Consider the following 12,570-nt stretch of genomic DNA (forward strand, 5'->3'; position numbering starts at 1 on the left):
ATCATTACCAAAATGTTCTCATATGAGCAGCTAGGTTTTTGTGGGAGTGTGCCACCTTAGCCCAGTACAGATGATCAAATCCTGGCTTAATAAACCAGGATATGCACCAGTTTTGTGCACCCTTTTTAAACAAATCAGGAAAGCTGTTAACTATAGTCTCCCATTACCTCTGAACCAGAAATAATAGACAATGGTAGCTTCCAACAAGCCAAGATTCAGAAGACAATTTTAAATAAAACATTCAACTGCCCTGTGCTTGCTGATTTTTTCCAAACTCTAATGCTCAGCTTGACCACTGAAAACGTGAAGAGATGTCACACACACATACACATTTCAGTCAGAGAGATAGAAAGTAAGAGTTACATATGCCTTCTGACTTCCAGTTTCATTTAGGATCTCTAATTTAAATGCTTAGAGTGGTAAAAGCACAACACTGCATTATGCAACTGAGTGGAACATCTGCATTTTCAATTGAGCACTGGCTCGGGAAGGTGTTGAGGAAGATGATGGGGTGGGATTTACGTTTGCTGCATTGTTTCATGAGGCCCATCATTTAGCCACTCGGAAAATGCACATATGCGGCCATGGATGGGTGAGAGTGTATGTGTGCAGAACTTCCATCCTGTAGCATTTTCAGTGCCAATCCTATACATACTTTTCTAGGAGTAAAGCTCATTGAACTTGGTTCTGAGTAGAAATGCAAATGGTTGCACAGTAAATCATTTAACAATCCTGGGTGTGTGTTGGTCAAGACTTCTCTTCTCCCAGGCAGTTAACATATGCTGAGGGTTTTTTTAACTGACCCCAGAATAGTTGTTTTAAATCGATATTGTTGTTTTTATGCTTTTGATGGTTTTAAATTTTTGTATATTTGTTTTTAATGTTCATTGTTTTTAACCTTTGTAAACTGCCCAGAGAGCTTAGGCTATGGGGCGGTATATAAATGTAATAAATAAATAAATAAAATTCCAATAAAGATTGATTAGGGGTGCAATCCTATCGATTGTGTCCTTCATGATAAGAAGCCACTGTGTCAGATCATCAATGCAGGGCGGGAGAAGCAGTGGAGGTGATCACCCCACCCCCCACCACATCCTGCCCTGCAAATTTTGCTAGATGGGCTTTTTAGCCCTTGTAACAGCGCTTCAGAGTGGCAGGGGGAAAGGATACAAGAAGCTCAGGATACATTGGGCTTGTTCAGACAACCCACTAAGCCATGGTTAGAACACTAACTGTTTTGCAGCAAGTACTTAGTGAACGTGTTTAAACTATGGTCACATAGCCACCATGGGCACGCCAAGTCCTGGTTCACATGACATAAGCCATAATATTTAGCTCAAAACACTTAACCACTGTAGCTTTGCATGTTGTCTAAACAGGTCCTCCTATCCTGGCCTGTCCCATCTCCTCAGAGGGCAGCTGGCCCAGTTTTTTCTGCGCTTGCTTGGGATGGGAACAGGGTCAGATCTCCAACTCTCCCCTCCAAGATCACAGCATTATCTCTGACCTCAGAAGAGGGAATCTAAACAATTGCATGGTCCCTGGGATTGCTCCCTGAGCAACCGTTATTCAAGCCTTTTATCAGGGTGTGTTTTAAGAACTAGCAATGGATCTGAAATGTAAAGGTGATCATAACCCTGTCCCAATCTGCAATATGGCTGATGTTAAACACTGCAGTACACATTATTGCAGTGTTGCCATAAGCCAACTCATTTAGCACCGCCACTCCACCACACCTCATGCAAAGTGGAGCGAACACCAAGCTGTGTGGCAAGATTGGCGTAAGGTGCTCTCAGGGCTCATCTACACCAAACAGGATATTCCACTATGAAAGTGGTATATAAAAGGCAGGAGCCACACCATTGCCTTATAGCGGTATTGAAGTGCACTGCAGGATCTACACTACTGCTTTATACTGGTACTGAAGTGCACTGACAACTGTTGGGACCCATGACACATCTACACCAAGCAGGATACAACACTATGAAAACGGTATATGGTAAGTGTCAGGAGCTCCAACAGTTGTCAATGCACTTCAATACCGCTATAAAACAGTAGTGTGGCTCCTGCCTTTTATATACCGCTTTCATAGTGGAATATCCTGCTTGGTGTAGATGAGCCCTCAGTTTCAGCAACTCGCTCCCCACCACAACTTTTTGGCGATAACATGGGACTGCTTGGCAGGTCATTTTCTCTTGTGTCAGCGCTCTCGCCATCCATCCCCCGGCGCAATACTTTTATGTAGATAACTTTGGACGTTGTCATAACACCAGACTACATTGCCAGGGTTAGTGTGAGCAGCTTTGCTCATGTGCTTTCATATTACGGGCATATCTCTTAGCCTCCCCCATTCTTCTGCAATACCGAGATTATAATAGTGGACTGTTTGCTGGAAGCATTTGCAGAACACTTTTAAATTTATTTATTTTAAACAACACTCCAGCCCCACCAGGAAGACCTGAGGTAAACCGCTGTCTTAGTTTTACTCCTAGACTGGCTCACTTTTTTCCACTCCCGCTAAATCGCTGCAACACCAAAGTATTGTCTTTTCGCCCTTGTCACCTATAAGAAGCGGTACTTTTTACCACCCTAACCAGAGGTAGTCATGGCGTCGAAAATATCCCGAAAATCTTGCGTGAAAACCACAGGAACTTTTCTTACGCCCTATGGGGGAGCTCAATCGCAAACGAACTTAACGATCGGCTGCATCACGAGGCCATAGAGATCCACGCTAGGGAGGGGGCAAGCGACGCCGCTCGTGCAGTACCGGAAGTTGAGCTCTCTATGATGTCATGACAACAGGAAGTTACGGTGAAAGGGCCGAGCAAGATGGCGGTTCGGAGAGGGATTAGCTTCTTGAGCCGGTTGTGGCAGGTAATTGCAGCGTCGCTAGGGGCAGGCAAGAAGAATTTAATGCCTAAAATTTAAATCCTAAGTGGTAACTGAGATCTGTTAACATGGTAGGGCCACGCGGTGATCTTCTTAGTGCGGAATCCTATTCATGTTTAGAGGGAGAAAAGTCCTACACTCCCATATCTGGCTGGGGAAAGCTGGGAGTTGTAGCGCTTTCTTCTCTCTGAACATGCATAGGATCGCACACTTAGGCTGCAGTTTTAGTCACACTTACCTGGAAGTGTGCCTCATTGAACTCCATGGGATTTAATTCCCGGTTGATGTGCGTAAAATCGCACGATTAGAGCTGCCGCGTTCCCGACTGATTCCCGAAAGTAATCGAGTGAGCAATTGAAACTTTTAATCTGTATTTTGTTTTTCTTACCAATTCCCCTTATTGTTTCTATATTTAAAAAATACCACATGATGGACTAGAAATGCGGTGATTCAAGTTTTTCTTGCAAACATAACAAAAGGGGAAAAAAAGACAAGGGACCTAAAATCAAGAGTTACTTAAAGTAGAAATGTAGGCTATCTTGTGATAATAAAATCCCAGCAACCAACTTGCCTTTGGCTCATATAAGTTTGACATCTGCTATGAAGTTCCCAGGGTGATCTTGGGCCAATCATTATCTCTCAGGCTAACAAACCTCATAGGGTTTTTGTGACAATACAGTAGTGTGGGTGGGTTATCTACAACTTTGATCTAAAGGTTTGATGTAAATGTAACAAATAAATAAAGCTGAGGAGTTCATGGAATTCAGTCTTGGAACTGAAAATTTCTCAAGCTTTTACTAGCAGTGATTATGTATTTGTAGACTTTAACCAATATGCAATGGCATGTGCTTGAACTTGCTTGCTTGAACTTTTTGAAACTGCTATCCCTAAATCCCCTTTGAGTGTTTAGCAAAATCATTCCAATAGACACAGTATAGTTTTTAAGAGCTATATGTAGGCACAGCCTTACCACCAGTTTTTTCTAATGGGTCTCCTGTGCCTATGATCAGTTTTGCATCAGGCATAAATTCAACAGACTCCCAATTTCCGTCTTCATGCTGGAAAAAACTGCTGGGGTTTTTTGCTCACCACACATAGGCATAGGCGCACTCCGAGAATCAAATTGGTAACCCTACTGTTGGCTGCTTAAGGACTGGTATATACATCACATAGAGCAGTATGAGAGTCTTCTGTGTGACCACTACCTGAAGTGGAAAGTGACTATGTTGCTGTCACCCCCTCTGTCCACCCACTCCTCTTTGAGATTGCTGACTTTGGCAGCTTCCCACTGTTGCAGGTACTGTACTAACTGCTGATAAAATAAGCAAGGGATTCTGAAAGCAGCTAGGAGACAAAGTGGGAAATCTTGTGGACAAGTTGTTTGGATGGATGATCAGCAGCCTACCTGCATCTGAAAGTAGGAAGACCAGGTCATACAAGGGCTTGAGCTGCTGCGGTAATGGGGATTGTGTGTAGGAGAACACAGTTCAGGCAGAATTCCATGTGGAAAAAAATGATTCTAGAATCAACTGAAGAGGCATTTAGTAGACATGTGTCAATGTTGTTTTTTAAGTTTCCCCTTTCCCTCCAACTGCCCTTTTTTGTCTTATGCTTTTTAGACTGTGAGCCTTTGGGCATGACTTTCTTATTTGATAATTCTGGAAAGCTGCAGTAGCTTCCCTAAGATAACTTATATAATAAGCTAAACCTGTAATTTTTATTCTAGGGGCCGCAGAATTTCCTTGTAACAAGTCAAGTTCCGCTAAAGAAACATAATTTTCTTCAGTAAGTTTACCATTTACAGCAAAGTTCTTAATAGTGCAATTCTATACATGTGCATGCAGAAGTAACTCATTGAATTCAGTGAGGCTTGCTTGCTGTCTGCTAAGTTTGTATTATAGCTTAAAATACTCAATTTCATATATTATCATTAAAACACCATTCTCTCCTTTTTCTTTTCAGGAACAACCATTTGTTATGGTTTCAGTTTTCAGGGGCCCACACTGATATTCAACAGCTGAAGGAGAACCCTCTGGTATGTATGTTTTCAATGAGTAAGAATAGGTACAGGAAAGCCTTGTGGCCTAGGGTACATGTTGGTTTATATGTGTTTAAACAATGTCAGGGTATAACAGTGTTTATTAAAACTTACCGTAATTTGGAATGAATAATATACGATTAAACCTCAGTGAACATGTTCAAGCTCATGCCTGTTTAGAATATGAATGCTGAATAGCTTATTTCTTATTGTTTATCTCCCTAGGTATCTGTTTCAGATGAGCCAGACACACTATATAAGAGACTAGCGGTTTTGGTTAAAGGTCATGACAAAACTGTATTGGACAGTTATGAATATTTCATGCTGCTTGCTGCTAAAGAACTTGGCCTCTCTATTGAAAAAGTGTAAGTACTGTTGACTTTTGCAGTTACTTAGTCATTCTAGAAACTCCTTCTCAAACACCCAAACTGACCGATTGTTGAAAACTTATTATAGATAAAGACTAGCAAGAATTTTCCTTAACTGTATTCTGTGTAGTTCTATTGACATGCCAAGAACAAACTGGAAATGCACAAAGCATGCAAGAAACATACAGGCTGCTTTTATATGACACAATAGTCAATGGTGGGTTAATAGTCCACGGTTGACTATCGAGGGGGGTACTCCCTACACGACATGATTATAATCAACTGTGGTGTGGTTTAAAGGCAGTGTCGAGTTGACTCTTAGTCAACTATGTGTTTGATTGGCACATTCCCCCCTCTCTCCCCCCCCAGTCCTCCTGTTGGTATCCCATCAGCCATTGTGAGCTCTGCTGGCTAGACTAGGGCGGCAGCCACAGCTTTGGTCACTCTTGCCAGTGGACTCTGTAGTCGCCAAAAATAAGCAACTTTGTGTGATGAAATAGTCAACGGTGCCCAACACATGACAAGATAACCAACGGTTGTTCAAATAATCAACTCTGCACAGAGTTGGTTATTTCGGCCGAATAACCAACTGTGGTGTGAAAAAGTCCTGATAGGTGACACAATAAGCAACCATTGACTATTTAGCCTACCATTGGTTATCATGTCGTCAGAACGCAGTCACAGATTGGGTTCAGACCACACAATAACCAATGGTGGATTAAATAGCTGACAGTTGGTTATTTAACCCTCCATGGGTTATTATGTTGTGTGGAGGGAGTTTTTTATGGTTGGTTATTTGGCTGAAATAATTTTGTGTTTTGTTTTCTCCTTTAAATTATGAATGAAAGCTGTTGACATCAACAAGAATTTTGCTGCTGAACATAGTGCAATGGGATCTTTCCTTACCCACTGTTATAGTAGATCTCTTGGGATACAGCCATGTAATCTGATAAACAAAGCAGGAATCTGGAGGCTAAATCCAGTTTGTTCCCTTCCTCTCTGCCAAATATTCTTCAATAGCTGATGTGCCCAGTGTTGCTCGGGTCCATGAATAAGGTTTATAACATTTATTTTATATGTAACAAATTCCTATGCAACTTATTCATCTTTACATTTGTTGTTGTTTTTTTTAGTTTGGTTGAGTTAGTAAATTGTTTTGTTAGAATAAATGGAAAAATGTGTTAATAAGAACTGTATTTTCAATTAGAGCTTCGTGATAAACCACATTTTTTGTTTTACCTGAAAAGCCTCCACCTCTCATCATGCCTTGTCCGGAGTTGCTGTCTAAACTTCAAAAACAATCAGGACACACAACACCCTTCCTACCAGCTAAAAAAGTTGCAAACCTAAAAATATGTTTTCAAAATATAACCGGCATTGCTCAGATATCTGAACAAAATATAGTAGGGAAGCGGATCCACCATCTTTAGCAGGCTGGTGCTAGGCCTGTGAGTTAACCTTTAAACAAATTGAATTAATTTCCTTACCCACCCGACTACCCTGCAAGGTAGGCCTGTCCTAGGTCTGTGAGGTAACTCTTAGTTTCTTTTCTCTCTCTCTCTCTCTCACGCCTGCCTGGCCAGGGCCGTCTTAAAGTTGTTGTCATGATTTTCCTTGTCCCCACAGAAAACAAAAACTACAACTCCCTGCATACCTTTTGCCCAGAGCTGTGACCTCCTTCCCTTCTGCTCCTGATGGGCCCTAGTAACTGAGGCAGCCAACCCAGGTGCTCTCCCTTCAGGCCCTGGACGGTGAGCCACTTCCAGATGATGGCTGCCACAGCCTAATAAATCTTCCCTCCCACCCAAGACTATTGAAACAGAAGAGTGAATGGAGGAATGACTGACAGCTAAGGCTAGAATGGAATGGTGGGTGGAGTCAGTGGCAGTTGGGGAAAGTCAGTTAGTGGGGGCCAAGTTAGGACTGAGAGATAATTATGCTAGTACTGCACCTCCCAGAATGCCTTTGGCGGCCCTCAGGTGCCCATGTCAGAGGACATGGCGCTTTCCTCCTCTTGGGGCTGATGCTGCTCCCTGACAGCATCGGGGTGTAGCATTGCCAAGGATGGGAGGTAAGCAGCTGTCAGTGGACACGCATAACTCCGGCCAAGTCCTGCTGGGACTGCCTCAGCCCACACTTCTCACCAACGAAATGCTCCAACAGGAGCTTGTACTGAAGGGCTGGGACTGGGCTGGGCACTTGCCCCCCTTCGTCAAGCCTGTTTCTGGGCATGCACACAGTGCTTCCTTTTCCTCCCTCCCTCCCAAGGATGAAGGCTGTTCATGTGCTTCCCTCAGTTTCTGAGAAAACCCTTATCAGGACAGGGTGTCTTTGAGCACGTCCAGAGTTCAGCCTCTCAAAGACATGCTGTTGCATCTAGTTATAATTTCAAAACCACACATGGCAGATGGGAGGAGGCACTGTAAATGGATGCAGCACATTTATGTGGGTTGTTTCCTTTTATGTGGAATTGGGCTGACTGCTTGAGACTGAGCTTAGGAATCACAATGGCCAGCGAAGGTCAGAAAATCTGGCCTTCCACCCAAGGCATGCTGGGAGTTCCGCCCAAGGCATGCTGGGAATTGTAGGTGTAAACCTAGGTTTTCTTTTTATTAAATTCTTTAAAAATACTTAAAACCCCAAAATTAATGTTTTTAGATTTTTTCTGATCCATGTACACGCAGACCTATCTGGGTGAACAGCATTAAGGCAGTACTATATGTGGAAGTGGGTAAACATTTCAGGACAGATGTGACACACATACTTTCCGCTTTATAGAGAGATTATTAATAATGAAAGCTATCAATGGCTGTAATTTCAGAAATAGATGTATTAAAATTACTAATGATTCCATGAAAACCACTATTATCTCTTAGAGAAGTGCCTCCAAGGAAGATAGAAAAATTCACACTTCTGAAATCAGTGCACATTTATAAGAAGCACAGAGTTCAGTATGAAATGAGGACGCATTACCGATATGTGCAGGTGAGTGAAGAGCTGTATGTTCAGATAACGGAGATGTGTGTATATGGTAGTATAAACAGGAAAAAAAAATTTTTTATGGAGAAAACAGTGCTCTCTCAGAGTGCGCGCACACACACACTTCTGTCTTAAATACTAAACTTGGGACTAGTATGAGAGTCATATTCAGGCCACTATCTTTTTGATCCTAAAAAGCCCATTCCAGAGGTGAGTAACAGACATAGTCAAATAATACAGGTTGTCTTCCATTAGAACGTTTCATTAATTGTTATCTGAAAACTAAAACACTGCTTTATGTTTCAGTTAAAGCACTTAACTGGCAGCACAGCCAATGTTTACTTGGAATACATTCAACGAAACTTACCTGAAGGGGTTGCCATGGAAGTAAAAAAGGTATTAGCTAAGATTTTTCTTGGGTCTATATTACAAAAATATGCCTGACTTTTAGCTTTAGTATTAATCAGACAGCAAATGATTTCTGCTACTTGCTAGCCTATCTGCATCTAATATATATGTTGGATTTTAGTAATATGATGTGTATAAATAAGGATTACAGTAGCAGAGCTGCAGAGTTTATGAACTGTTCTAGTATAAAATTGCTGTTACATATTTTCCTTTGTTTTTAGACCAGATTAGAAAAACTTCCTGAACATATTCAGACACCTGTTTGGGATACACTGCCTCCAGTAGAAGAAACATCAAGTTAGTCATAAATACCTGGTCTGTAGATTTCCCTCCCACCCATCCCCAGCTTTAAAAAGGAGTAAAAATGAAATGTAACTTTGTCCTTTTGAGAGAGACTTATGCTGATTTTGAAACTCATCTGAAACCAATTCGTTTTTTAGGATCCTGTTTCTTGACCAAACAGCTGTAAATGCAACTCCCAAAAGTTTGTTCATCAGTTCTGAAGTGATCAGGCTAAACAGAAGCTTGACAAAACTGTGTTGCATACAAAAACAACTGTATAATGATTTTCTTGAACAATTTAAATAAGCTGGTACTGTATGTGAAAAGATATTAAATGGTTGCTGGAAACCATTAAAATGCACATGATTTGAAATGTTTAAAAGAATGTTTGCTTTTGTGTAAGAAGACCCTTCGTGGATATTATGGTCAGAGCCCGCCGCTCTGACCATGTCACTCCGCTTCTGAAATCTCTTCATTGGCTCCCAATTCATTCCAGAATCCAATATAAACTTCTCTTGTTGACCTTCAAAGCTTTTCACGGTCTAGCTCCTGTCTATCTCTCCTCTCTCATCTCACACTATTGCCCCGCTCGTGCTCTTCGCTCCTCTGATGCCATGCTTCTTGCCTGCCCAAGGGTCTCTACTTCCCTTGCTCGGCTTCGTCCATTTTCCTCTGCTGCCCCTCATGCCTGGAATGCTCTTCCAGAACACCTGAGAACTACCAACTCAATCACAGCTTTTAAAACACAGCTAAAAACTTTTCTTTTCCCTATAGCTTTTAAACTTTGAGTTTGTTCTGACTCTATACTGTTAGCTTCACCCTTCCCGGTGCCTGTTTACACTTCCCTGTGCCTGTTTGCATTCTCTTCCCCTCCTTATTGTTTACTACAACTTTATTAGATTGTAAGCCTATGCGGCAGGGTCTTGCTATTTACTGTGTTATCTGTACAGCACCATGTACATCGATGGTGCTATATAAATAAATAATAATAATAATAATAATATTATCAAATCAAATCTTTAACAATTGATAGCTAACTGTCTTAATCATAGGATCTTTTTTCTATAAATTTTCTGAAAAAGGTGTTAAGAGATTATTTTCCTTTCCAATTGGCATTCTTTTACACGATTCACTGTACTCCACATGTGATTCTTGTATATGCTCTGTTAAGAACCTTAGGATGAAGGGGCATCTGTTAGTTGGAGAAGACATGTTCTGTGCCAAATTCACAGTGACCTGGTTCACGCATAATGCTAATTTAGTTAATTTATTTAACTCATAGGTTGTTGTGTTCTGGGTTGTCATGATGTGTGAACACAGCCGTGCTAACAAAGTATGGCTTGTAACCCAGAAAGAGAACCCATGTTTTGTTGTTGTGAGCTCTTGAGTTGTTTGTCATTGTGTGCAAACAGTTAAAGGAGGGCCATGTTTGCCTTGACTTTTTCTCCCAATCCAAAGATTGCCACCTGCCTTCCACTGCCATTGAAATATGTTCACAGTATTCAGTTTACAAAACAAGCTCTCTGGATAGGCACTATAATACACAAAAAAGCCCCAAAGTAGCATACTGTTAACTTTTAAACAGCTATAGGAACGTGTATATCTGCAAGAACACTGGGCTGCATTACAAGTTGAAGAAATGACTGGGTTCAGACAATGATGGTTTAAATAGTTGGCGGTTGGTTATTTATCTCACCATAGGTTATTGTATTGTGTGGCGGGAGTTTTTTAACTAATGGTTGGTTATTTGGCTGAAATAACCAACGCAAATAACCAATGCTGTGCAGAGTTGGCTCTTTGAACCACAGTTGGTTATGTTGTGTGGATGGCACTGATGGTAATTTTCTCAGCTACCATTGGCTATTTTGTCAGCCAGACTCACAAGGCAAGAGTGGTCAAAGCAGTGGCTGCCACTCTAGTCCAGCCAACAGGATAATTTTTGGCAGTAATGGTTGACGGGGGGACTGAAGGGGGGAGATGGTGCGGAATGAGTGACTTAACTCAGCATGGACTAATAGTTAACGCTGATCCTAATCCACACCAAGGTTGATTATTATCATGTTGCGTGGGGAGTACCCCCTAGATAAACAACAGTTGAGTTTATTATTACCCCACCGTTGAGTATTGTGTTGTCCAAACACAGCCAAAGATTAGGATACTTAAGGCACATGTATGTTCCAATGGTGTAAGCCACTTTGATGTAAATTCTTTGTAGATATTTCCTTATCCATTTATTTCAGTAGTAGGGTACTCTGAATTATAGCCTTTCTATCTCAATCCCCTTTATTACCAAATGGACATTCAGTATCATAGCTGAGAGATTTATTATTTATTACATTTCAGGATACAAATTTTGCAGGGCAGCTTATGGGTAGTATCAAAATGTGTTACTACAATAAACAAACATATAGCAAGTCATCATGATTCTTCCCAAAGGGCAGCTGATAGTGAAGGGCCCTGTTTATTTGGGGGTGGGGGAACATACTACAACGCAAACAGGAGCAAGCACTTGAGGTCTTCCTTGTCTGCCTCCCTTTCTTAATAGACAATGCACTCTGAAGTATTTTAATGTGTAAAACCTACTATAAACCATGTATGCAGCATGTTCTGGTCTAATACTAAATTACTTTTTAAAAAGGAGACTGAATGCTTTTGGGAATAGTGGTGTAGAACTAGTCGGATTGAGAACTACAATGCCACATTGAGACCGACAGCAGTATTTTTATCCAGCTAGGGATGATTTTTGCAGGATTTATGACTTTCCTGCATTTCTGTTAGTTCTAATCCACCAACTGAAGGACCGAACAAGAGTGCAGGGATCAGTAATGTCAGCTACTCTTAGAGAATTGGGGTTAAGAACTTGGCATTGTGAAACGGCCAAATTGCTGGCATGTAATCTTAAGCTGATTTTTCTTTCTAAAGCTTGTTGGGATTGTTTTATTTTGTGTTTTTTGCTCAAGAGGAAGTGCAAGGCCAAACCGTGCCAAGAGCTTGTCTTAATTAGGGTAGCCCTGAGCAGATGCTAATCTGCCACATACTGTAGAGCTTACTAATAACCAGAGGACGTTTAAAAACAATCAAAAAGCCTACAGAAATATTTCTAATCGGGGCATAAGCCAATCTGTTTCTCATGGAAATACTATTAATCATTTAACACTTCAGTCTGCATTCCCCATCCCACCCGTCGCAATTTTCCTTACAGTAACACAACAAATAGAGCACCATTATTCTCATATTTCAGACTGCTAAATCACACTCCGCGTCAGTTCACTAACAGTGCAGTCCTATATATGTCTACTCAGATGTTTAATTGGTTACTCCCTGGAAACAGGATATAGGATTGCAATCTGCAGGACTTGATCTCCCTGATCCAAATCCACCACTCTCTCCAGAACACTACAGTAGTTAATGGCATGTCTGGAAAAGGTGTTCACTTGCTATCTGGTGTACACTTACCTGTAAGTAAGCTTCATTGAACACAGACTGACTTCTGAGTAAACATGCACAGGATTACAGTGTCAGCCAAGGCCTTTCATTGCAGGTATATAAAGAGTTTTATAAATTGATATATTTGACACTGCGAATTTGGGGAACTGTACTTTTATC

At 41.2% G+C, this 12,570-nt stretch overlaps 1 protein-coding gene across 1 annotated transcript; it reads left to right on the top strand.

The window, feature by feature from the left end:
• Window positions 1–2,792: 2,792 nt before the first annotated feature.
• MRPS10 (mitochondrial ribosomal protein S10) lies at window positions 2,793–9,337 on the top strand. Its single transcript, XM_063124003.1, has 7 exons — window positions 2,793–2,874; window positions 4,616–4,674; window positions 4,852–4,924; window positions 5,153–5,292; window positions 8,172–8,280; window positions 8,581–8,670; window positions 8,904–9,337. Exons 1-7 carry the CDS (start codon window positions 2,830–2,832, stop codon window positions 8,982–8,984), a joined length of 597 nt encoding a protein of 198 aa, XP_062980073.1. The 5' UTR covers window positions 2,793–2,829; the 3' UTR covers window positions 8,985–9,337.
• Window positions 9,338–12,570: the final 3,233 nt, after the last annotated feature.

The sequence above is a fragment of the Elgaria multicarinata genome, chromosome 4, assembly GCF_023053635.1.
Source record: "Elgaria multicarinata webbii isolate HBS135686 ecotype San Diego chromosome 4, rElgMul1.1.pri, whole genome shotgun sequence".
NCBI classification, from domain to species: domain Eukaryota; kingdom Metazoa; phylum Chordata; class Lepidosauria; order Squamata; family Anguidae; genus Elgaria; species Elgaria multicarinata.